This window comes from Phyllopteryx taeniolatus, chromosome 2 (assembly GCF_024500385.1).
Source record: "Phyllopteryx taeniolatus isolate TA_2022b chromosome 2, UOR_Ptae_1.2, whole genome shotgun sequence".
Taxonomy (NCBI): Eukaryota; Metazoa; Chordata; class Actinopteri; order Syngnathiformes; family Syngnathidae; genus Phyllopteryx; species Phyllopteryx taeniolatus.
This window is the reverse complement of record NC_084503.1, coordinates 1,225,675-1,253,002: the sequence shown is the minus strand read 5'-3', so window position 1 is coordinate 1,253,002 and position 27,328 is coordinate 1,225,675. Positions and strand designations below refer to the sequence as shown.

The 27,328-nt window shown below is 44.0% G+C and overlaps 1 protein-coding gene across 5 annotated transcripts in view; it reads left to right on the top strand.

The window, feature by feature from the left end:
- Nucleotides 1-27,328, top strand: part of sox6 (SRY-box transcription factor 6) — a 151,065-nt gene that overhangs the window by 109,303 nt on the left and 14,434 nt on the right. For all 5 annotated transcript variants that reach the window (XM_061751272.1, XM_061751289.1, XM_061751282.1 and 2 more), the window contains 4 exons: nucleotides 2,952-3,101; nucleotides 5,638-5,818; nucleotides 7,037-7,224; nucleotides 22,244-22,349. In XM_061751272.1, coding sequence (XP_061607256.1) covers nucleotides 2,952-3,101; nucleotides 5,638-5,818; nucleotides 7,037-7,224; nucleotides 22,244-22,349 — 625 coding nt within the window. The remainder of the gene's footprint in view (nucleotides 1-2,951; nucleotides 3,102-5,637; nucleotides 5,819-7,036; nucleotides 7,225-22,243; nucleotides 22,350-27,328) is intronic.

The following is a 27,328-nucleotide window of genomic DNA, read 5'->3' as shown; positions in this document are numbered from 1 at the left end:
ATATTGGCTCATGCTCACGGCATAGCAAATGCAGTGGATGTTAATGGGTATGAGCAATTGTTACGCTTTCAAGGCAAAGTGTTTGTGTTTAATTGTCCCGGTGTTACAGGCCGCTGTGGTCTATGTGAAACGTAGCATCATCGCTGGCAGCGGCAAGTCTGACAAATATCTGCCGCTGTGTTTTCCAACACACATTATTGCCACACTGAGCCACTGGCTTTCCAAAAGCAAAACAACTGGCTCATTTGTTTTTCCACAGAATTTTTTTTTTTCCTCTCTTTCATGGCATATGTCTACACAGAATTATAATACAAGTAGGATGGGATTCAGAGCTATGCATGAATTGGGTGGTTCGTCATGTTGATATTTGACTAAATCAACATAGCTTCATTTTTTTAATTACCATCATCTATTGAACCTTAGTTTTATCCAACGTCATCAGCAAAGGGTGTCATTTAAGTTTAATGTCGCAGACAGCAAAGACAAGTGCACATCCTATTTAACCTCTGCTGCAACTCGAGGGCTTGTTTTTAATTAGCACAGGCTAACAGGCTGACCTTGTGCATGCCACGCTCACTTTGAATCCATGCTCGCTCAGATCGGTTGCGCTCAATTGGGAGAGGGAATATGGAGCTCGGAAGGAGGACCTAAGATTTAATTCAGGAGTTTCCCGGTGAGAAACAGTGGAAGTTTTTCCAAAATAAAAGACAAAAGTAAGCACTGCAGAAGACAGTAAACAAAACCCTGACCGTGTTATTTCGTCTTTGATTTTGCACTCAATAAAATACAAAACACAGTATACTCTATGTGATGGTATACGCTATCTTTATTATACGTTCTCTGATGGAATAAAGAGGAGAAACGACAACTGCAAGGTTCAAGAGATTCACTTTGTCCTCAGATTGCCCCAGTGAGTTGGCTCAACAGTTTCAGCTTGACCCTCGCTATCACAGAACCTTTTTTTGAAATCCCAACTTGCATTACCATATGAAGAAAGCGCTATTAAATGTAAATGGGGAGGGGGGTGAGGGGTGTACAGTGGGCAGATGTCTTTTGCTTAGGGAGAGCAACCTTGGCAGGGATGCATCACTTCTCAGCCGTCTGTATCACATTGGCCATAACGTTGGCAGAATCTGCTATGTCCTTAATGGCCTTCAGTGATAATAGTCATTCATCAAACTCTAATGCGAACAAAAAGCGTCTAGAACGTAACATTTATGACCTTGTGCAGTGAACGGCAGGCCAAACACATCTTGCGTAGGTCTTTCCCCTTGATTCTCTACATTGTTCTCTGGTTATTGGGAGGCTGACTGTTAGCACTGCTTATCACCCCGTGGCACTGACCCGCTAATCAGCGCTGACGACGGCCAATCCCGACAGCGTCTAATTTGCGGCAGGGTCTAATTATGCTCTTTTTCCGGGACAATAAAGTTCTTCCCACTCAAGGTCAGGGGCATGCCTGCGGACAGGTCTGTTAGCAAACATCTGTCCAACAGACTTCGTGCTTCTTTTACGACGTAGCCTGAAGGGAGTGAATGGTCACCCCGACATTGTCATCACTCATTGTTGTATGGAACACCTTTACCGTTGACATTCTCTCAGAGAGAACAACCAGAGTTAAGGAAGACATAAGGCTGACTGTAAATGGGAGTAGGGGTGCACCGCTATCATTGAGGGAACATAATCACTTTGTCGTTTCCGTGGGCCATGTGCTGTTTTTATCCCAACGTCCCCTGGAAGAACTGACCATTTGTAGTGACGCCCATGTGCCACAGATAACATTTCTTACGGGAGCATATATACATGTGCTTTAATATCTGTAAATACGTGCATGAACATAAAGCACTTTGTCCGGCTTTGGTCTCTATCTCTTGAGCACTATCCGGTTACCGTTTTGGCATTCACACAAATGAAGTCTGTACATGGCCAGAGGAATCAGGAAATGACACATAGGTTGCTGATTGGTCAGAGGAAGAGAAATTGGATTCCCCCCAGACAGCGCCATCGCACTAACAAAACACAGGACTTGCCTTGTCTCGGGATGGCGGACGGTGTGAGAGTTAAAGGGGGCATTGTGTCTCAAGGAGCAAAGTGGAAAGCTACATCGAGCGACACGCATTCATTTGCCAATGTGCAGCAGAACACAAAAGCCAACTTCTACTCTTAATGGATCGAATTTGGAGGCATATCTCGATGATTTAGTGGTGCTTTATAACACAAATACAAACAAAGTGTGATATCCAAAAACACAACTCATTATCCCCAAATATATTTACCCACCCGACAGTCTACGCCAGGGTGGAAATATAAAATGATGCTTTAGACTCCAAAACAGGCTGAACAGTTGTTAAGTCTTTGGCCGGTCACTTGAACCGCCCTCTTGTGTGGTAATGTCACTAACGCATGTATAACTGACTGAACGCCAAGGAAAATAACATCAGTGCTTTTCATACAGGTCTCTAAGCCTTCATAATGCTTGTGTTTAACTTACTCTACGACGGCAATTCCACTGAGGTTTTGGGTTTCTAGTATTGTTTAATGGGAGTGTCTCACATGGTTGCGTGGGGTTAAATATCGTGCCAGAAATATAAATTGGAGGCTGTATATTCTATAGCTGAATTAGAGCTATGAGAGATCTTCGCTAGCATCCACACTGCAAACCTTTTTCTGTGATAAGTGGAAAATAGGGGCTCCAAGTATTCTGAACGCAAGCCATCTCTGTGTGGTTTTCAAGACTGCTGTCTCTCTCTCTGGGTTCCGCCTTTGAAACACAGTTAAGACCTTTGATGGAGGTTCTCTGCCAGCATCATGGAAAGAGAGGAAAGAGAGAGAGAGAGAGAGAGATGAAGGCAGACACAGAAGCTCGGGAGAGGAAAAGACAGAATATAAAACTTTGAATGTTGGCTGTATTTGGATGTTAACATCTTGTGGCTTTCTCCGTCTCCCTGCAGCAACTGTACGCCGCCCAACTTGCCAGCATGCAGGTCTCTCCTGGAGCCAAGATGCCTCCGCTCCCGCAGCCCCTCAATGCCAGTGGGCCCATTTCCCCCTCCTCTCTGAAGAATGACAAGAGTTCCTCCAGCCCTATCACTCAAGTCAAGGTACAACCTTCAACTCTTTCAGCCCAGGCCTTGAGTAGTACTGACCCGACTTTGTTTCCGTCCTCATAAAACTAGTAACTGTCCTGTGGTGGCTTAAGACAGAAATGGAATTTCTTCCTTGACCACGTTTGGTACTTAAAACACTTACATCTAGAGTCACCTTTCCCCAGCGAAACGATTGGAAATGCCATTAATCCGTCCCGGCCTCCCCCAAAAAACAAAAGTATTCTCTTGTGCATTTTAAGGAGAAAAAGAGTGCTTTATATATTATACTACAAAAATATACAGTAATGACAAAACGAAATACAATTAAAAATAAATAAACAGTTTTGCTCACACTTTCTCTTTGGATTGTGCTGCCCGTTCTGGTGTGCGTGTGTGTGTGGCTGCCTGTCTTATACTTACAGTATGTCAGCATATTGTTCGGGACTCTCAGCTTCCGTCTCGGCTTTTCAGTACAGCAGAAAAAAAAATGTGTTGTTCTTCGCAGATGATAAAGAAAATATGCCTCTGTTTTGTTATATGGTCTGTCTCAATGTGTTGCAGCATCGCTTGTGTTCAGATATGCGTAGCGAGAAGAGCAGCGCCCCATAGATGCTAATTGTGAGCCCGTGTGCCTATGGAGTTTCCCATTGTATGCTAGCATTCAGGTAGCGGAAGCTACAGTATGTGGTTGCTTTAAGTACACGACGTCTAATTGTCTTTGTTTTATGCTTAGTGTGACAGTAGCATTCAGCTGAGAATGGCAATAAACAGCTTGAAGTCTCTCTCTTTTGGAGAACATTTACTAATTCCATCTGCCAGACTGCCATCTGTTGTGAAGCAGGTTGAGTCACCTGACTGCATACAGCGCTCCAATCTCAAGTTTGCAAAAAGTCGGCCGATCGGCGGCTCGAAAGACCCGAAAGTCGGTTCCGTCGTTATCTCAAGGCACCGCAGTTCTGTTTCAATGCTGCAGTGTAACGGTGGCCTCCAGAAGCTCATCAATTTGTGGGGCTTTAGTGAGCCCTGCTTCTTTGTTTCACTCCAGCTACTAAACACTTTATGGAACATAAAAGGCCACAACGGCATTACAACGCATTGGAAGTTCATGACTAATGGCATGTAGGTTTTTTTTTTTTTTTTTTTTTTTCCATATTCAGTACATCATCCTCACTCACCACACTAATCAGAAACACACGGCCACTTGGAGTGGCTCAACTGAATAATATCACAATGTAGAAAGACCATAAATCATGTCTTGGATTAGCAGGACAGCGCTCGATGTATGGCTCGTGTACACGTAGCAACTGACTTTTGCTCACGTATGCGGCATCGTAGTCATACCATCTTACACGCTACACAAAAACTGCGGAGTGAAAGAAGACAAAGAACTTCAGGCAAAACAATTATAAATAATAGTGTAAATGGAAATCAAACATATCGTGGCAACCGTCCATCTGTAGCCACAGTGGAAAAAGATTGCCTTTCGTTTCGTTTGTGTGCTTTCAGCTTCACTGCATGACAAACTGTTATTGGCACAGCAGCAACAAGGCCTTGGGGCAGCCTATGTTTGAGCCATATGTGTTGGACACGGAAGCACTTGGGCTTTAAACAAGACTGTCAAGAGCAGCATGTCTTCATGTACGCTAAAATGCTGCTCATTGATGCACGTGGCAATTGACTGTGGTTCATGGCCAGCGCGTTTGTCCCTGTTCGGCGTCATACACTAACTATTTATCGTAGTCATGCAAATCGACTGTGCTATAGTATTTCGTGATTTTCGTGTGCACTTTCAGATGCACATCATTGCATGAAAAGTGCTCGCATTGGATTTTCCCCTTCATTAATACATATGCTGGCATAGAGCTGGCATCTTTTAAATCATCTACCTTTCACTGTAATACAAAGGTTTATCCAAATTCTCATGCCAAATAGTAGGTTACAATTGATTATTTCATGTCAATAGTGAGCTATAAAATAAAGTAAGACAGACGTATTGGAGTTGACTGCTGCTTATTTCACATCACCTTCAGTCACCAAAAACATTTCTCCTCCTCCGACTTCAGAACTCCACGATTTGGGCATTTGCTAAATTATATTCCATATTTCAGGGGAGAACATATCCAAGTATATCATAGCATGTATGCAACTATGAGGAATGAAATGAGAAAACAAAAGCTATTAAGTAGATAATGTGAGTCGACGTGACGAACGGAACAGCTGTCTTTGATCACTGGCAGCGGCGTTATTTGGTCATTATTTATTCTCGAAACCAGAGAGCGCAGCCAGAGCGGAGGGAGAACAGATGAAGATGTACAGACAGACAGAATCTGCTTCAATTAGTGTGAACAAAGGCTCTGAGCAACTGTGGGGCAGATCACGGTGGCACCGCTTGGCAAAAGGGAGGACGATGCGGACAGGGAAAGGATGAATCACATTACACTACAATATGCTGTGTTTGCTTTTGAACAAGGAGAAAAGTCCCAAATGGAGGGACGGGGGCCCGTTCACATGATGTCCTCTCTCATGCTTATTTGTACCTGCGCTACCGTAGGAGGAAGGAACACAGCCGCTCAACCTTTCGGCTCGGCCAAAGACAACAGACATGGTCAAGTCCCCGACTTCCCCGACGCAAAACCTGTTCCCCGGCTGCAAAAGCAACCCAAACAGCTTCGCTAACAAGGGTGGTATCCCCAGTCCGCTTGGAGGTGGCCTGGGCCGTGGCTCCTCGTTTGGTAAGATTCTGAACGACAGTGCTACTCTCAGTGTGGTGTTCGGCTATCGGTCGAACAGACATGAGGTCATCGCCATTTGACTGCTTAGTCTTTTTTTTTTGCAAGCATATCATTCCTTTGCTCAACTGACATTGGAACAGCGTTGAAAAATTGCCGCCTGGCTACAATCATTTCTGTCCCCGACTGCGGTTCAGCGCTAGTTCGAGAAACTTTACGGCTGTCACACTGCTTGAACATGAAGTACAATTTACGCTGTCCATGGCAAGTTTCTTGAAACAGGATATGTTTTTTGGCAAACCGAGCAGTGGAAGGCCAGGCACTACCACCGCTGATGAAAACACCGATGAACTTGTAGAGCAGGCGTTTGTGCAAAGCCAGGGAAAGTTGATCCGGACGGCTGCATTGGAAAGCTTTGGAGCGTGATAAAGCTTTCCCAGTACCGACTTCAGGTTGCTCAAGGGACTCAAGTGGAAGATTATGATGCTCAAGAACCTGAAGTCGGTGCAGGCAAAACTTTATCACCATCAGCTTCTCAACCTGGCGCTGAACTGCAGTGAGGAACAGAAAACCTTTTTGCCAGGCGCCACTTTTGCGACGCTGCTCCGATGTCAAGTGGCGATCCAGGGGCAAGGAGTTGTTACGCTTACAAGAATTGCAATGCCGAAACTGTCAAATGCTGATAACCTCACATCTGTCCGAATGATGCCTGAAAAGAAAAAAAGGGAAAAAAATACGTGTATAGAGGCTTTTTTGGACACCCTGTTTATATGTACTGTATATTTTTTAAACAGCATGGTGATAAAGCAAAAAGTCAAGGAGTTGCTGATTTAATTTTTTTGTTTTTTTAAACCCACGGCTGTAATGAACAGCAGGAAAAATATATATAATACTTTGGCACAAAGCAAAAACTGAATTATCTTCATCAGGACGTTATGAATAGAAATATTATTTCTAATTTAGTCATTTGTGATTGTCGGAAAACAAGGAAGTGAGAGATGAGAACAAATGTGTTGACGTTCTCTTCTACTGCCAGTGTAGAAAGTAAACAGTACAATGCAGGGAAATGACATGGGCTGTGTGAATCGCGAATTTTAGCATATGCCCCGGGCCTCTAAAAAAGGATGGCGGACCACGAATGGCCCCCAGGCCATAGTTTGGACCCCACTGACTTACTCCGTGTGCACTCGTGTGTGTGTGTGTGTGTGTGTGTGTGTGCAGACATCCTATCCAGCCTCAACTCTACGGCGCTGTTCGGGGACCAGGACACGGTGATGAAGGCCATCCAGGAGGCCCGAAAAATGAGGGAGCAGATCCAGAGGGAGCAGCTGCAACACCATCAGCAGGGCATGGAGGCGAAGCTGTCCGCCCTCACCTCGGTCGGCCTCAACAACTGCAGAGTTGACAAGGTAAGACCATTTACACATTTACACTCGCGAGCCGCCGCAGTCGGTCTTTTGAATATATTCCCGATGTCGCTCGCTTGGCCACGCCCCACAAGCAGGGGCTGAACTGACTTGTCCACTTCCGCTGGCCCCACCCCCGACTCATTCATCCAATCACAGGCACCTTCATGGTCTCGCAAACAGTTGCATCTTATAAAGCTCTCGCCACAATCCGCATAACGCGACAGTACATAATTGCAACGCATTTCCTCCTCTTGTGATTTTTAAAAATGATATACTATTATTACAGACTGTACAAAGTAGCAATAATGCAGTTGCGTGACGTGAATTGGGGAGTTTTCCAATTTCAGATTGTTTCCGAGGCAACGACGGTGTCCAATTGTGAATGTATGAGCGAGTGTATGAATGTGATTGGATGAATGAGTAGGGGGGTGGAGCCTGTGCAAACGAGGATGACAGAGAGAACCAGTGAGCGAGCTTGTGTTTGGACGCGAAAGCACGCAAAATATCAACGACGTCGCCGATTAATCAAAGCTGACTCGACTATCATCAGCTTAGCATCGACTACCAAAAGCCGGAAGCCGTTCAACCCTCGTGCGCAGTTGTTGATGTGGCTGTTTCATTTTGTTTTTTGATACAATAGTGCTATTGTTCTTTGTTAAAAAAAAACACACACCAAAAATTGGGGTAGCTTTTGGATGAATGGAATTTCAATTTATTTAATTGGGGAATACAGATTAAAAGCAAGTGGTGTGCCAACCAGTTGTATTTTTTGGAATCCCCAATTCTATCAGTGTCTGCACATAGTGTGCTATTTCTGCGGCGTCTGTCACCCTCACAACTTGCATAGTGCAAACTCTGATGTGGCCCTCAGCACAAACAATGTGCTGGGGCCAAAAACAAACGCGACATTTAACATACATTTGACACTTCATAAAACAATGATCTATTTATTCCCTGTTGCCGCGCAATCTTTTCACGCCGGCAGTGGCGACGAGGGGATGGATGACATGTTCCGAGTGCGTGAGAACAACACACCTGTTGAGAGTTTTTGTGTCTGCGTGCTTTTATCAGGCTGTTTACAGACCTGGGGAGACGCGACTTAACTTAATAAATATTTGTGTTGTTATTAAGCCGTTTCATATGATTTGTCGGTTTTTGCTTTGACTTGAGATACAAGCCCTGTACGGTGGCACTGAATCCAATTCAACTCACTGGACAATAAGCAGCAGTTTGGCAAATCGTGAACAATTCTTCAGGCAAAAGAGGGTTGCCTTAAGATTGGCTCGCTATCTTAATGCTGTCATATAATCAAACACTCCATTGATATGGAAGAGGATGACACGCCGAATAGGAAAAGAAGAAGACCGTATTGTTTTATTCAGGTCAGCTATACCTTGATGTTGCTTTTCTAAAGTACATGAAAGTAGTGGTGGAAATAAACCAACATAGTGCCTTTAATAAACAGCGCGATCTTAAGAACCAATCGGACTTTCATCCATGTCCAGGGTGAAGGACTTGATGATTTTTGGCGGTGTACGCATGTGCGCGATGAGAGTCTTCGCTGAAGTTGGTGCGAAGGCCGTGACAGGCCACGCCACGCCGGTGCCCGGTGTGGCCTAACACCACTCTGAAGTCGTTGCCCACTTTAAGCATACGTGCAGCCCTCTGCGTCCCTCGACACAGGCAGGGGCTGCTTTGTAGCGGGAGCGCACACTCCCAGGGATTCCCTTTAAAAATATCTTCAATCGATGAGTCAATCAAGGAGAGAGAGAGAGAGAGAGAGAGAGAGAGAAAAAGAAGAGGGGAAAAAAAGCTGTCCTCCTCTCTTTAGCTTGTTGCCACGGTGCCAGTTGGCTGCGAGGAACTGGCAGGAACTGGGAGCGATGCTCATTAATATTTCACCAACTAACACTTTTAACCAACAGCCTCAACTAGGTCAATGTATATGTTAAAAAAAAAAAAAAAAAAAAGTCAATGACTATCTATTTTGATTTGCCTCTCACTTGGTGTTTGGAGGGCAACGATGTCTATTCAGGCGGACGTCAACCATGTTTTTACGGAAAGGTGTGCGACATCGCTGAGAGGAGACAGCAGAGATGGCAAAAGTACGCACACGCTGTACTTTAGAAGTGCACATACTTGTGTAAAATAGGTGGGAGTACCAATTTGACTCATGTATGTAAGTAACCGTCAAGAAGTACAGACTGATACGGTATGTATTTTAGTTTTCAAAGAAAATGTGACAAATGCTAAGCAGAGACGTGTCTCTGTCGGAGGTGTTAAGTGGGGGAATGATTAGGAAAATGAATTGAAAAAAAAAAACATGCTTAAAACCTAAGTACAAATCAAGCATAAACAAAACAATTGTGAAAATGTCAGAACTTCGGTTGGGTTAGATTGAATGTTTTGATTAAAATTGTGCCTTGATTTTTTTCGAAATATTTGTAATGTATTTTTGCTCCTGCATGTTTGAAACTTTGTGTTGAGACAAAGAAAAGAAAAAGAAAAAAGTGTCAGCAAAAAACTTACACCTTTTTGTTCTTTTTTCCTTTTGTTTCTGAAACTTGTAATTCTTTATGAATTTTGATCTCATTGAAATATCGACTTGAAGCTAATGGAATAAGACTACTTCTACTACGTAAAAGAAAGTAAATAGGACTTTTTACTGTCACTTCTATACAAAACCGGTTTTGATATCAATGAAAAGTTATTTTTTTGGTTTTGTTTGTTTTTTTCCCCCCCAGAGCTAGGCACAAGCCTTTATGCTATTAAAACAACAAGGTCCCATAGCTTTGTTAACTATGTGAACTGACTCATCATTCTTGCAGCTGACAGCATCAAACCAGCCTCCTAAATGAGGCCGTGGATGGAGAATAATATAGTCGTTGGAGAAAGAAATAAACACCAAAGTAAAGATACATGAAAACTCTTCTTAATTACAGTAACTATATTAGTTGTACTTTTGTACTTTCCGCCACTGCGAGATAAAGTTTGAACTTTGCATCCTCAAAGAAAGGACGAATACGGTATTTCATTATCGGCCACAATTCATCCATAGACTTCATGTGGGAAATGCACATATACTGTATTTGTGTTTTGAGCTTCCTAACTCTTTGTAACACGCGGCCGAATGCGCCATGAGCCGATTCGCAGCGGCTCAACAATGTGCGGACACGTGCTCGATAGGCAGCTGCGGCTACATTGTGCCCAGGCGGGTAAAAGCTTCGCTGGAGCGTGCCACATTGACAGTTCACACAGAGCTGATTACATTTATCAGTAAAAGATAACGTGTTGTCAAGAAAAAAAAAAGTTGTATTTCATCTGCCTTGTTCAGTACACATTGACAGTACTTATCAGGAAGGACGTACGGCGCAAGGACAAACAGATTAGCAGCACCCTCCCTCCCAATTGTTTCATGGTCTAGAGTACCTTGGAAAAATATACACCAGGGGGAACTGCAAATACAAAGAATATTTAGTGGCCTTTCAGATTCACAGAAACGAGTACTGTTCTACGGATGGCCATCATTGATCATTATTATTAAAATCATTATTTTTAAAAATGTGTTTGATTTTTTTTTTTTTCCCCCGAATGTTGTGAACTCTGCTTTCCATGCCGGTGTCGTATGACGGTAAAATGCAGTTGCGCAGAGGTCATGTGGAACGTCTTGAAACAGCAAACGAGTTGAGGTGAATTAACAGCAGCTGCGCTGGTTGCGATCCACTTCGTCTCAGTTGCTTCAAGACACGATTCATCGACAATTAATATCATACAATCCCCAAAAAAATAATTCATTGATTACTATGCCAACTCCTGGTAATGAATCTAAACTGGGACGTCTTTCAGATTTCAAATTTGGATTGCTTTCCAGTGAGTTGCGTAGCAGTCTATTCAGTCTAATTTCTTGAGGTGGTTTTGTTCAGTGGTGCCTTGAGTTATGAGTGATCCGATTTACGGATCTTTCCAGAGACGAGCCGTCGTTCGGACTTTAAAATAATCAAATAAATGAAGTCCGTTAGCCTAATGCTAACACATAATGGGACACGCCATCGATGGGCTGACAAGTAGCATCTATGTGGTTGTGTTATAACGCTTCAAGCGGCTGATATTTGAACACAAGTGATGCAGCAAAACATGTAGACAGACAAAATAACAATACTCATATTTTTGTTCTCTTGGAAAACGACGACTGTAGCTTACTGAGTCACTTGTGGTAGGTGTGGAAATATTCTTGGTTTGTGTCTGAATGTGTATTGGATGGCCCCCCCCCTGGTGGCCAAGTTTGCACACCAGAAGGAGCCGCAATTAATTAATCAGAATCAGAATCATCTTTATTTGCCAAGTATGTCCAAAAAATACACGAGGAATTTGTCTCCGGTAGTTGGAACCGCTCAAGTACGACAACAGACGGTCAATTGACAGAGAACACTTTGGAGACAGAAAGACATTGACAAAAAAACAGTCACTGAGCAATAAAGGGTTGCTAGTTATCTGGTAATGGCGGTACAATTTATTTTTATTTTTTTTGACAATTGTGCAAAAAGATGCAGAGTCGTCTAGCACTTAGAGCAGTTCGAATGACTAATATTGCAATAGTCCGGTGCAAAGACCATCGTGCAAAGGGCACAGAGACTTCAAGCAAGTTGCGCGATAATCTGGGGCAATGTCGATTGTGCAAATGTTGCAGATACTCCTGAGTCAGTGTGCAAGTGGGGCAGATGCTACTCTGGCATGAGTGGCCAGTATTGGTCAACAACAGATATGCAGATAATCATGTTTACTTTATATTCTATTTAATTTTGTAAAGTACAATATTATGGAGTACTATTTTCTTCATTAAAAAAAAATAAATAAAAAATCACCCAAAATAAATTTGTTTTGGGGGGGGCTGGAACGAATTAATGGCATTTCCATTCATTTTAATTGTGAAATATGTTTTCACGGAACAAATTAAGGTTGTATATTAAGGCAACACTGTATATTGTGTTACACATGTGGTGAAAATGTATTTTCCTTGAAACAGTGTACCACTGTTGTGTCAAAGAAAAAGAAAAACACGTTACATAAGTGAGTCATTTATTTCTGTTGATGACATCACTGTTCACAGGACAGCAGACTGCTTTGTGTTGGGAGGGCAAACCGTGTGGGAAATACTCACCTCTTATTTTTAGTGACACCGGCCGGCCCAATTAGAAAGCTTTGACATTCGAGGGGCACCTATCAAAGCTGCTCACGGCTCGAGGCCATCACGGTGATTCAGCCTTTCGCTGACACAAGCCAACCGACGCCAAACGGTTTCGCTTTAACGTTGGTGAGTTACACAATCGAAATGTCAAGCAAGTGCCTCGCCTGACTTTGACGGGATTGTGATCTTCCGCAGTCTCTTGTTTGCGTGTTGATCATTGTGCGAGTTCACAAGAAGATTGTGGAAAAGTAACATAAATGGGATTAAGGAGAGGTTAAGATCATCCAGTGCAGCTGTTAGAGGGGGATATTAAATATTGATTTATCCCACTGTAATGACCGGGGCTGAGGGGCGGGCTAAGTGCTGCTTACAGATGGATCAATTTATCTTTTCATACAAAGCGTGTGCGATCGGGACAATGCCTTCCTCCCTAACCTTTATCTCGACAAGTCCCTCGTTCTTCGCTTGGCTGCTTCCTGGCCATCGACAGAGAAGAACACCGTCGCTCTGACTCGACGCACGCCTTTAACCCGAAGCCGTGTAAAATATTCATACTAAAACTATTTTTAAAAAAAACAAATATATATATATATATATATATACACATATGTAGATATATATTCCTACTAGACGGGAGGCTTGTCTTTTTATTTGTCTCTTTTTACTATATCCCCTCAGTACAATAAAACCTTTTACAAGCCTCCCTCAATTGATCTTTTTAAAATATTAATCCAAAGGTATTATTGTCTGCTGAGGGCAATTACTTTGTTCCATTATTTACTCCCGCTTCTTCACCCAGTGGAGGCTTTTACCTAGAACACACACCACGATGCCTGCAGTCAAATAAACCGGATCTGAAGCCATTTGTAACCATTTGAATTGGTTCCCTCCATTATGCTACAAACAGACATGTTGCTTTTGCGCGTCACGGGTGAATGACAAAACAAGCATGTATGTTTGAACTCATACAGTTGCAGTGTTACCATCATGATGTCAATATAGTCAATATAACTGGCCTTCAATACATTCAGACAATAAATTACCTTTTCACGACCATAAGGCGCACTTAAAAGTCTTACATTTTCTCCGAAATGGACGAGGCGCCTTATAATGCGGCGCGTCTTGTGTGTGCACCGAGTTCCAACATCTATAAATGTTGCTGTGCGCTGAGCGCTCTGCTCGATATTTTATTACATTTTTTTTAAACTGGGAGAATTTCCGGGGTGCGCGTTGTGCAAAACAACATCGGTTTGGCTAAGGACCCCCGAAAAAAGCGGCGTGGAAGCCACGGATGACGGATGGCGAACACAGCTTTACTAAGACTAGGAGGCAGCGCCGGGCGAGTTACGCCACAATTTGCCAATGGATTGTGGACGCTTTCGCACGGCAACGAGACTGACTCGAACCCGCCGTGTTTGATTGAGAACTTGTCCAGCTGTTCATTTCGGATACAGAAGGTGAGGACTTTGACGGATTTGGGGATGAGGGTTGATCCAAAAATAACGTGAGTACATTGTTAAATATTTCAAGAAAGTACAAGCGGACTCAGTTTTGCTCCCGCTGCCTTTTTAAAAACATTGTTTTAGCGTGCATGCATGCTAGCATATGTTTTAAGCTAGCGTCTGTTTTTCCATGCCTGCGCCAAATAATACGGTGGTGCGCCTAATGTGTGTGTTAAATACAGAAATAGACCCCGTAACTGGGACTGCGCCTTTTAATACGGTGCGCCCTATGGTCGTGAAAATACGGTACACCAAAAGAAAAATAGTAAATACTGATTTTTGTGTGTGATTTTAATTCAGAGATTTGTTCCTAATTGAATACATTACACGGGTTTGAAGATAATTGCTGGAAATGTGAAAAGTCACCTGTTTCGTACTGAATTGTGGAGAATCAGCACTTAACTGTTTTTCAACATTATAGTTTGAGAGATGTATTTTTTGGCGCAGGGGGCGTGGCTAATACCACGTACAGTGATGCATTTGGCATGAGTCATAGTTAGCTTGCGAGCTAACTAGTGGCTACCTGGTGCAGTTATCTAGCTAGCGATGTCTACACCCCGAAAAATCGGATTGCCACGTGGTGTGGCCGCTTTAGAGCGCCTCAATGTCATTTGTGAGTGCACGCATGTCATGGAAGAGCAAAGGAGGGCATACAATTATCCAACGTGACAGCCACCGTGCGGACCCGGACTTTCCGTTGGCCTGGCCATTTTCGAGCGCCTCGTTGTCGCAGCACGAAAAAGCCCTGCGATGACCGGGTAGATCTATTCTCGTCACCGCAGGCTTGAAGCAGATATATTTTTGCAGCTCAAACATGTAGGGATGTGTAGCCATTAGAACGTTGCGAGACAAAATAATATCCATTGTTTTCAGCAGAGGGATTGGTTTTGCACATTCAATGGTCACGCCCACTAATCATACAAATTTGGCAGGTTTGTTGACAACACTCTTCTCTGCGGTCACTCAATTTTACATGACATATTTAGTCGGATAGATGCTGAGTACTTTTAATAAGCATTCAATTGAACACTCGGACAAATATCCTGACAGTTGGCCGCCCGATGCATTTTAGGCTGCATCAATGGGGTATGCTTTGATTCATCAACTTCGACATGCTTGCATCTATAGTCTTGCGTGAGTTCTGTTAGCATTTGCCTTTGTGATGACCCAGGAGTTCTTGCGAGATCAAATATATTCCTGTGCTGACACGTTCCCGGCTGGAATCAAAAGGTGAAAGGGCAGTATTAACCTATTGAAGTGGCCTTTTTTGCCCTAGAGCACCTCCTCTCCTCAGTATTGATGACTGCAATTGTCCATTTCCCCGATCTAAATCTCAGCCTGTAAATATTCAGATGGAGCTTACACTTCTCCTAACCTATTGCTTGTAATGGTTACACAGGTCCCGCCTGCTCGCGTGTGCGTGTGCGTGTGATGCCAGGGCTCTTTTGAGGCAAAGCCCTCACAAAGACTTTGGATATAATCTTGTCTGGTCGGCCGCCCTGGAAGCAATTTTCTGCTCCTTTTCGACCGCCGTCTTGGAAATTGCAAAGCAAAGCGTTTTAGCTGCAGTGTAAATCCTCGGCATACAAGGCTTTGCCCATCCAAATTAGATTAGCCCCCAGCTCCCAGACGATGACTACGGCCAGCGAGCGCCATTGTGACAATTGCTTACATTAATGCTTTGTCCGATTGTTCCCCGAACGAATACAAATAAACATGATTGTGCCAGCGCGTCAAGTCTTTAGCCTCTTCTCATCTGGTAACCAAAATAAATCATCAAGACCGCATCTTGGTTCAGTCGTTTGGCAGTGTCGCTACCACAATTTTTACATCGTAAACATTTCTGGCCCGCTGTTTGGCCAAGACAAAGAACGTGAAGTGGGGCTCCCCACAAAGTACACTTGACAAAAGATGAGGTCACAAAGTATCGTTTATAGTCTGTGGTGTCGTTGGCAGTTTGAACACAATGGCTGGACTGTGCAATTACATTTTGCGCACTTGCGAATGGGCTTGTGGTCATGTCGCACTTTTTAATATTTGAATTGGGATGCAGCAATACCGATTCCGGAATCAGTGTCGATACCGCTCGTGTGTATTTGTACTCGAAGAAAGGGTCTGATGCTACAACAAGGGACTTGTTACTACAAGTAAGTCGTCTTGTATTTCTTTTTACTCAATTTCTTTAGTAGTTAACGCACAAAGGTCAAATCTGCGCTCCGTACCTGAATATCATCCAGATTCGACGTTCTTCTTACTGTATTGGTTTCTTTTGCATCGTGCTCCCTCGTGTGCCACGTAACTGACGTACGTGCCTTGTGTTTTAGGCTACATTTAAAAGACATGCAGTTGGGTATTCAAATATCAGTCATGATAAGCTGTTACTCTAAAAAGTGTTGTATACGAGTGAAACTGGCCAAGTTCCCAAAAAGTTTTTTAAACAATATTTGCTTACAATAAAATACATTTTCATCACAATTGTAAGACATAATGGCATTTTCAAGTATTGGCACTCGCTATCAAATGTGCAGTAAGTACTTTGACTGGGTCTGAAAAATTTGCTGCTGTTTATCTTATACTACAATTTGACCATGACTGCTGACCATCAGTACCTTGACCGAACAGATCATTTCAAATAATTAGTCAGCTTCGAAAGAAATACAAGAATCCGCTCGTGCAACGTTACACTGTACATTTTGCCCTGAGAAATACATAATGCAGTCATTTTCAGAACGATAAATAAGTATATTACATCAGAGTAATAATCTTTGCGTTAAAGACCATTTAGTCGCATTGGACTGTTCCCGACTAACACGCGCACATTTGACATTATGACTGAAGAGTCGCAGTTTGAATTTTCCTTCCAACCAAAACTAGACAAATCAATCATCCTGAATAATGACACTATGTTCTTTTATTAAAAACAAACAATAAATGAGAAATTGGCACCAAGCCCAGAAAAGGTTTAGCGCCCCTTTCAACTGCTTAATTTAATGAAAAGCCTTGCCCCTTTTCTCTTTGAAGCAAATGAGGCGATCCCCTAGCAAAGGGAAATATTATGCCGTGTCTCGTCTACGTGATGTTGAAGAGCGCTAGCGCGGAAACAGACGCCAAGCTTTTGTGGCCGCTACTGTCGATCGTGCTGCTGCCTGCATTAACCCTAACAAAGGCAGAGCTGCGGGTTCACCGAGAGAGCAACAGTCGGCACGAAAGGAACTGTGCGTTTACCGCATGGCTGGATAGGCTTCGCGTCGAAATGGCTCAAAACTCACAAGAACGACTGGAAAGCTGCAGGATTATAAATAACATGGCAACTGGTTACAATAAAAATACAAACCAGATGAGCGCCGAGCAGCCTTTGTCTCCGTCGGACCGTTGAGACGTTTGCTCTGAGAGCCTCAGAGACGTCTTTGGAGGGCCGCAGACCACACTGATGACTGAAACGTGATCCGCCGAAGCCCGCGTTGCGGTCACCGAGCCTTCGACTCGCCTCGCACCAGGTGTGCGATATTACCAGAGCCACTTCAGCACATTATCACACTTAAGTGGCTGTTTAGGGTTCTGCAGCTGTTACAGGTCACATTTATGGAAATGGGATTGTATCATTTTCCCACGAAAGAAAACATGGCTGAAATTTTAGCCATACTTTCCAAATTGCGGATAATCCGACTGTGCGATTTCACAGTGAGTTCTGAGCTTAAAATGCTCCGTATTAACTGTACAGCCAGTGCGAGTGAATCGGAGCGGCTTCGCTTCCTTTAGCTTTTCAAAATATTTTGCTCAAGCAAATTGCAACTGCGCATTATCCGCCTCATTTTTTGTTTTCTTTTGCCCAATATGTACACAAATTTAAAAGTACACGTTTAGAGTGTCCAGTCATATACATTGTAGTAACTTGGCAATGTATTTGTCCTGGCCCAACCTCCAGTCAGTTACGTTTGATTTTAAAACAAACCCCAGAGATGGATTAGCTCTGCTTCTCTTTCGCAGTTTAAGCTGCCCTTTTTTTGGCAAATGCGGATCAGGGTTCCGTTTTCCACCACGGGGGGGGGGGGGGGGCTATAGGAGGCTCGGCTGCGTATACAGTGCTACAGCATGCGATTTGTCATTTGATTCTAAACATGAAAGAGAAATGTCCCGCGAACGCTCAATAACTGACACAAACGGCTTAAGTCTAGTGATGCTCCAAGTGCGCTCCGCGAAGAATCACGGGATTCATTGTGGCTGAAACGCATTTGTTAACTTCAGTTCGGTTGGTATCGAACGTTTAACGTACAATAGATTTACATGTCATCTTGGAGAAGTGTTTGTTTTGGCACTGTTTTTATTTAGCTTTGTGCAATACATTTGAACTGTATTTCTTTTTTCCCGTATGGCAAATTTGTTAAATCCAGTTCAGTTATATTTAACTTTTAATTATAATACATTTACGTTCAATCTTTCGGTACAGTTCGTTTTCAAACATTTATTTTTGTACAATTTCCATTTAACTCGTATGCAATAATTGACCCCTTGTTTTATTTTCCTATATTTAAGCGCAGTGTCACTGTTCAAACTGTGTCTAATGTTCTAGCGGCTTCCAATCATTTGAATGAATATTTTTCCCTTCTTCTTTTTGATGAGCGACTACAACACTTGAATGTCGGTCATGAAGTATGTGTTGTATGTAGAATTGGTACTTGGTGTAAAAAAGTTTGCGAACCACCGATATTTATTAGGACCGTGGATGAAAACCTTGCCGATTTTGCACCACGAGTCTACTCCACTTTCATCTGTATTTGAACAATCTCGGGCCATATGGCTTTGCCTATAGCTCGGAGCTATTTACAAAGAGGCTGAAGGAGTGTCGGTATCGGCAGCGCGTCGCTTAAATATAGGCCAGGAGTACGCACAATGCACAGGGCCGTCCGCCACCCGCCTTTGCCCAGAATACGCCCTGTGGGCAGAGCAGCACATGTTCTGCGGGCTGCCAGATTAAAGCTCTCTTTGCAGCACTGACAAGCGCTCCTTTTGGCTTCCTCGTGCCCGACAAGTTCTATTCCTCCTCGTCATCTCTGCTCCTCTGTGACGCACGTCTTCGCTCGGGCCGCCTCGTCCGCAACCAACAAATATTTTCAAAACAAGCTGATGATAATGTGTTATTGTGCAGCAGCACGGGTGCAATCGCTGTAAATGGGGTTGCGCCGGGTGGAGCGCGGCATTCCGAAGTCATTTAAGGGCGAAGCTGGTGGCTTGCCAGCGCTCGTGGTCAATGCGAGAGACCAATGAAAGCGTTCTCTTTTTAGCTTTTGTTCCCCCACTTTTGAACTTTACGTACCTCCTCTCATCATTCATTCTTCTGGCTTAGTTTATCTACCTTTTTGTGTGTGTGTCTAAAATCTCCCTTTCCGAGACGTCATTTATGCTGCTGGGCTCTTCTGCGATCTCCCTGGCAAGACAGACCGCTTCCCTCCATACTGCGTGTCCTTTGCTACTCCTCTGTATCAGAGTGATCAGTAAAAATTTAATGACACTATAAAATAATAAAAGTGCCATTAATTTATCACAGCACTTGATGCGTGGGCAATAAAGAAGCATTAGTTCAGTGAATATATTCAAGGTTTAAAACAAAACCCTGATGCCGTGCGGACATAAATTACCGCACGTATAACCAATAAGTATATTACGCACTGTATATAAAATTTTATGGAAATGTGTGCTTCCATATTGCACTGGCAGCATGATGATAATTAGCATATCAAGCACAGGAAGGCTGTGAAAGTTACTCTGGCGAGACCTTCACACTGTTGGCTCCTATAAAGCAGGATTCCTGTAGGATGCGTGGGACAAAAAGCTAATCATGAGGCGCAATTAGTTATTCAGGGAAAATATGTCATCCATACAGTATTTGACACACCACATAGAAGAATGTCCTTAACAACCCTGCTAAATTTGAAAGATAAAAAAAAAAAAAAAAAAAGAAATCGCCAAGTGTTTACTGTAAAATGAGGCTTCAAAGTCGGGAAAAATCAAGCCGTTCTTGGCGTTATCAGACGCTGTGGGCGTGTCCGCTCAACTGTCAACTGTCAATCAAATACCTCAGGAACAATGGATTCGATTTCGTCTCGTATCATTTTAATGACTACGCATACACATTTGAGCTGCGAAAAATGTATTCCCTTTAAGACTCCGGTGGCTGGAATAAATCCTAGCTGATCATCCACACCGCAACAACAAGGCACTCTAAAGCGGCCAAGGGAAGGGAAGATGCATTTTGGGGGTGCTGTAGGTCGAGCTAGCTAGAACAGCACATACATAGTACATAGTTTAAGTATCTCTCCACATTTGAGCACTAAACAGTTGTCCATCTTTGCACACGTTTTCAGCAATTATCTTCAAATATGTATAACTTATTGAGAAACAAATCTCTGTATTCAGTTTCCGGGGTCTAATGAAACTTCTTGATGGACGGCCCCTGTTCTCGCTGAGCTTCTCGGCCCAACGCGATGCTTAATGATCATGAGTTTATAAAAGGACTTGATTGATCGGAAGGGACCGACCGAGCACACGGGAGGAACGACGTGACGCCTTTACTCCAGAGACACAGCGCCCGCGAACGCCGACTGTCCAAGTCGCATTTGAAGCAGCCCATTGCCCGCCCAGCTCATCACACATCAGTCACTTTGTCAGCAGGCTGCTGGCTTCTTTCATTAAGAGTAATAATATGACTGGCTGATGAATACGCTTGCGCATGTGCGTGCCGCTGTAAACGGGGCAGCGCACTCAATCCTTTCACGTTCATATGTCATCATTTAAAAACACTTTTGTAAGCAAAAAGCCACAAGTGCGCAATCACTCGGGTTGCCACAAATGTACAAAAATCTGAAATGTGAGAATCTCGTACAGTGGTGCCTTGCGATACAAATCTACGTGACCTGGTAACTCGCAACACTTGTAGCTCAAATCATCTTTCCCTATTGAAATGAATGGAAATGCCATTTGTCCAGTGCAGCCTCACCCCCCGCCAAAAGAATTCCCCCAAAATTTTACTAACAAAAAAATAAGTCACTCTGTAACATTCGACTGTATACAAACATACAAGGATGACATCATTAAATAGCATGCAAAGAATCAAATGTGTTTTTGCCACATTTTTTGCTTCAATTTCATGGAGATTGAGCTGCTCCATGTGGTGTGCACATTTTACTGAATTACGTAAAACAGAATTGCAAATACATCTCCATGTAATCTGCAGTAACATTAGTTGTTTTCATAGAGGATAAAGAATATATGCCAGTGAGAGTTGTTATATTGTCCGCGTATGTATTGCTCCACGTTTTGTGTTCGAATATCCTTGTTGAAAGATTATGACACCGCAATACGATCAGTTAGCCCGTTGCGTTCACTGCCATCATACAGTGCTTGTATGTCGAATTTTTGCCTGCGAGTCAGAGCAAACCAATTGGCCGAACGACGGCTCGTAACTCATGTGCGACTGTATATAGAAGCAAACAACATAACGGTGCGACGCATTAAAAAGGGACTTGACGTTTAATGTGAGTGTTTGTGCAGCAAGGGAGCTGTTAACATCGTGTTGGGACTCTACCTGGGTATGAGTTAAGGCGAGATCGGCAGAGGTCAGTGCGACAACACATCGTTGGCAGAGGGAATAAAACAAATGCCATTATTGTAACTAGAGGCGACAAGCCTGCTTTTAGTGTGATCCAAGCTGAAGATGGATGGAAGGGAAGAAGCGGCGGGGGGATTCTTTGTATCAAGCAGAGTCAAAGTGTCCATCTTGTAGTTGAGTCTTTGGAGAGCAAGACGGCCCCTTGCTAAAACCCTGTCTATTCACTGAGGAAGTAGGTCATTCAACAATGGCGCCGGCGGCAGTCGGCACTCTCCCCCTTGCATAATACATTAAGTGTAATGTGCATCAACTATTCAGAGGCTGTTATTTTATTCTGTAAATGCACATGGACATGACACTTAATATTGTCACGGCGTGCTGAGTGACAGGGTTTCATTGTGCGTCAAGTACAACAATATGCCAAGTTTAATCGGAGCTCAAACGGGAAAACGCTGAATAAATGATGGCGGCGGAGCTCCCGGCGCCGCCGACCAGGGGACGGCCTGTAAGGAGACGGCGACAGAAGAAAATCTCAGCGCTGCAAAGAGAGCCACGGCCCCCCTGTAAATCTATACACAACATCGCCTGGCCCTTATGTCGCCCCCGTGCACCGCTCTTCACCACATCCTCTTTGTTCTCGTTTGTCTTTTCGTCATTTTTGTTCTTCCAAAACTATCAGTGAAATACGTCGTACAGTTGACCTGACTATCGTTTCTCGCTTTGCAGGAAAGGGCCCATTTTGAAGGAATCGGGCACCACCTCGGCAAGTTGGCTGAAGACGGAAAGCTCGGCCACAGAGTCATCGATCTCACCAGGCCGGAGGACCTTGATGGTAAGGACATATTTTTATTTTATGTGTACTTTAAAAAAAAATCTCTATTTTTGTGAAAGAAAATATTAAAGTAACCTTATTTGGACGCTACGAGGTTTCCTGTCCAACAGGAACAATGCTCACACTTAACACATTCACTGCCATTGATAGCTTTAGAAGTCAAATATCCACGCAATAGTTTGTTTTCACACAACCAACCCAGCATGTCAAGTACGAACAGACCCTTCGTGCGCCTCCACCTGGCCGCGTGAGCATCGAAGGGAGTGCGTGGTAGATGTGTGGGGGCAGGGATGAATGCTGCTTCAAAGGAGTGCAGGTTTTCGCAGGTAGGTGAGCTGGAGGACAAGGGCACCTTAGGACAAAGCTGGCTTTTGTCCAAGCGTGGACTCCTGCTGCCGTTGTGCTTGTCTGAGGTCTTGAGCACAGGAGAGTAAATTTTGCTTGCACCATAGTGACAAAGCGTCACCTCTCTTTGTGGCCCTGGCTTCTTCGCAGGAGCAAGCAGTACACACACAGAAGCAGTGTTTGTCCGGCATAAATATTTGTGGCTGTTTCCATGGCACTTGAGTGCTTGAGCAAAGAAGAAAATGGTCGTGACTCATCTTTGATACCTCAGAGTCTCTCAGGGGAGCAGGCTAGCTATTTCTCAGGACAATGTAACCCGACATCTTGCAGAGGCATCACACATCCTCAACACCGCATCAAATCATTACTTACATCTGCAACTATAACAAAGCAAATGTCCTGATTCATGAAAATGAAATTGAGTAGGGCTGGTGCTATTGGCTATTTTTAGCAATTATCCCATCGGTTGATAAAAATGATTTGGGATTATACCGATACAAAATCTAAATGTGAGGTGCAGGTATTGCTGTTTTTGTTTTTTTTTGCACAATGATCACATTCTACACTGTAGTATCTGTGACTTTGAATGTTGTTGGCCTTAAAAGGCAGGGCCTGGCCTGGTGAGTGCCACGGGTGTCAGCGAATGAGAGTATAGAGTTGGCCGTTGTGAGCTAACTGGCTATCCGTTAGCCAGTCTGCGTGTTGACTGCCTGGGCAACTGTTGTGCGTGTTCAGCTAGTGTATGAATGTGCTTATTGAGTAACCGTCCAAACAAGCGATTCAAAGTGCGCTACGATACGTTCTAACAAGCAGGTGTAGGCTATATTGAATAAGCTAACTTGTTTTACGCTACTGCTGTTGTGTTAGGCAGTTCTACTTTGCGGTCGACACGTTTGTTTCTTTTTTTGCACTCTTGACAACTTCGTTCTTGTGAGTCAGCAGTAACATTAGTCCTTGTGAAGAAAAAAAGCCCAACAAAAAGCAACTCATTGTGGCGAAAACGTTGACGCAGGAACGTTTTTCTTTTTTTGCAACCAAATTATTCAAGCTATTCAAATAAGTGTTGCAGCCCTCAAATTTAGAGGTGAACATTATTGTACGTTTCCCATGCGGAACACAGAGGGAAGTGATCCTAACAAGAGGAGAGCTCCTCTATGGACGGATGTGCTTCTAGTGTTCAGTCTCCCAGTGGGAGTCTTCCCTCTGGAGCGATGCTGGAGTCGGCAGGGCTGAAAAGGAGCACACACCAGGGCAGTTGTGCCCTTTTAATTCCTTCACGGGGCCAAGGGAAAGGCTCACGCCAGACGCCTCCTGTCAGCGTTCCCACTGGGCTGCGGATTATAGGAGCAGGCCAGGGTTAAAGGAGACGAGAGGTCCTGTTCCCAGAGGGAGATAGCTGGGAGCCAGGCTAGTAGGCGTAACTCAAAGTACACCATCAACGTTTGCTCTTTAACACCGCAAATACGGTAGAAGGGCAAAAACACACACTGTTGATTGATGGGGAGCAGGATTTTTATGATGTGAATCACAAAGTGTTAACTCTGCTCGCAACATTTTTACTCCTAAAACCCTTCTTGTAAAGAGCTTGCCTGCCTCGAACCGGTCGTTCCCTGGCATGATATTCTTGATATATACAAGCAGCTAGCTAAATGCAGTTGCTTGCGTGCGCTCTTTAATTATTGACAAAGCTATGATTAAGTTATTTTCTGGTCAAACGTCATGCAGATGTGAGGGGAAAAGAGAGTGACAGTTTGTAGCCGTTGTTTCAACAGAACATGCACAGAGGAGGGGATTTATCGAGAGCACAGTTGTTCCTCAGTGGTAGACTTCCATGAGGAGCAAAATGACACGGTGTACCTCCCAGTCATTGCACAGGGTGTGAAAGCCCCTTAGTGTGATGCAGGTCCCCCTCCAGAAGCGAGCGGCCGCACTGAGCGGCCTCTGTATGTGCGGGCGCGGCTCTGTCATCGCGACGCTCCACAGAAGGCTTTAAGTTGCTTAAGCTAATATTTGCCGAGCACGGCGCAACGGCGCGGACTGGAAAGTAGTGGCCCAGGGATGGAAAAGGGATAGGATTGCCTCCGTCTCACAAAGCCACGAGCCGCACGCGTGATCTCGGCGCTCTTTTATTTGCTCTGATCGAAACATTAGGCCTCAGACCTTTTGTGACTTGCTCAACTCGTCTGCGCGTGCACGGGTGTCGTCGTGAGCCTCCATAGGCTGCAAACGGAATGAATGTAAAAGTCTAGTGCGACGATATCGTCGTCCTTGTGGGATAGGAAGAAAAGAACACAAGATTGCATTATTGTGACAGGCGATCGCTGGAGCTCTTCCAATGTAATTGTTTGAAGAGGATTTGTTGTTGTTTTTCTTGTACTCTGGGAGGCCGTGGGACTTGACTTTGGGTTTTTATTGCACTGGAAGACTTCGACGGGCATGGGCATACTAATAATTTATCACAGCACAAATAGCCCAGTTGTGCCATACAAACTAATAGAAGGATGAGATTTTGGATTCGCTGTGTTGGAATATTGGAAATAATTTTAAAGTGTAACAATTAATTGATCATTAGTTTTCCCTAAACGGGAGTACTGTGACTTTCCAGTTGAATTTGGGCAAGATAAGACTTTCATGCGATAGAGAGAACAAAAGACATGTTGATGCATGTTGCCTGTGTTGCCGTGAATTCGCACGTGTTAGTTAGCACACACACACAGTCACACACATGTTTAATGAAGAAGAAAAAAAAAAGGGGGCGGGGGGATTGACATGTTAAATGGGGTTTAGCTCTCTCGTAATTTGTGTCACTTGAATTAGCATGCTTTGAGCTCTGGCTCGAGCAGCCTGCACCCCGAATGTCATGTCCTGTTTGCCCATACACGTTAATCCAACGTGATCCCGCTCGGAGGGAGTGGCTTCATGGCCTCCAGTCAGAGGTGTAACCGGCGATCCCGACAGGTTTGCCTGCTTCATTCTCTCCAGCCAATCCCATTAGTCGGGCCCGCGGCAGTGTTTCAAGTTGACACCGGCGCGTCGGGCGTCGGCGTAACGCGTTCGAGTGCAGTCAAACGCCGCGTGTTCCCCCGTTACGCGCATTTGATTTCTCGGCGCACGGCGGATGTACGAGAAGGCTGCCCTTTTCCACACAGCGCCCGTGCGAGGAGCAGACGTACGTGCGAAGAGGTGGGGACGACTGGAGCAACGCTACCCTCTGGCTGGGTGCGTGGTCAAGTCTGAGCCTGCAGTCCACAGGCTCCATTTCTTTCACTTTTCCCTGCTCGACATTTTCACCCCCTCGTAAACATAAAGCCTTTTTCGCTGACTTTAATTCATGCTGTTCATCTGCAAGGTTTACAGGAGAGACAAATTAAAATGGGGACTGTAATATCCCTCTGTCGCACGTGAGCCACGGGCCTCATGAATCACAATAAATTCTATTAAGCACAACTCCCTCTTTGTTATGCCCCCCCAAACACCACTAAAGTATCAGCCAGCCTCTGTCACCATCAACATCTGTGCTTATTTACACAATCGCACATCCACCTAACTGATTCCCAAATGTCCTGCCATTCCGAGACAAACTGCGCTTTAACGCGAACCGGCAAAATGTCAGAGCTGTGTCGCGACCTTCAAGTGGAAAGATGGAAACAATATTGCTTGTTGGGGGATTGAAGGGATTTGATGGGGGAGGCCGCAAATGTGCAGGTTGTCTCCGATGCCGTCATATATTACCTGACTGGATGGGAGGCGGCGCAGGAAGCCATACACGCTCTCGTGTTTAAATAACCATATATAAGGTATCTTCTGGCTGCAGTTATAAACATGAATATTCTTACCCTGTGTAAATGCCAAAAGCTGACTTTAATGACTTAATACCGTTTGTGTAAAATGATGTCACGTCGTGTTATTCAGGCTCGTACGCTAGTTCATACTATTGATAAGCCTCATGTGAATGTGGTTTGTGCTGAATAATTAACTATTGAATACAGTTGTTTAGGCAACGGGGGCTCATGATTGTGCGCATGGCGTGTGTCCTTTATGAGCACTCGTTTGGTTTTAGGCGGAACTTTCTTCTCATTTACGCTAGAAAGCAAAAACAAATCTGGAAAAGCCTACTAGAAGAGCTGGAACGTATCTGTGGTTAATCCGAGGCATTTGAAACGGTAGCAGGTATGCACTAACTCCCATTTAACATGATTTGGAATGTGATCGGGCGATTCTGAACGCGGCCACATCCCGGTTATCAGTGGGTGTGCACACTTCTGCAACCTCATTATTTCAGTTGCTTATTTTTACTGTGACATTTGTATAAGTTTTTTTTTTTTTTACTACTTTTCATGGTTTTGAATTTTATACATCACATCAATAGTGGAAAAAGGTTTGAATTGATTTATCTTGGTCTCACATTTTTTATATCCAAAAAAAACAACAACCTGGCATTAGAAAAGGGGTGTGCAGACTTTTTAGATCCGCTTTTTAGATGTCGCGTATAGGGAGTTATATGGTACACAGCCTAATCCATTTTCAGTTCTTTTCTACGGGAAATATTGTTTCCAAATTGTAACAAATCTGAAGTCAACCCGCATCCAGGAACGGATTGTTATCAACTTCTATGGTTGCGACTTAGGCTTTTG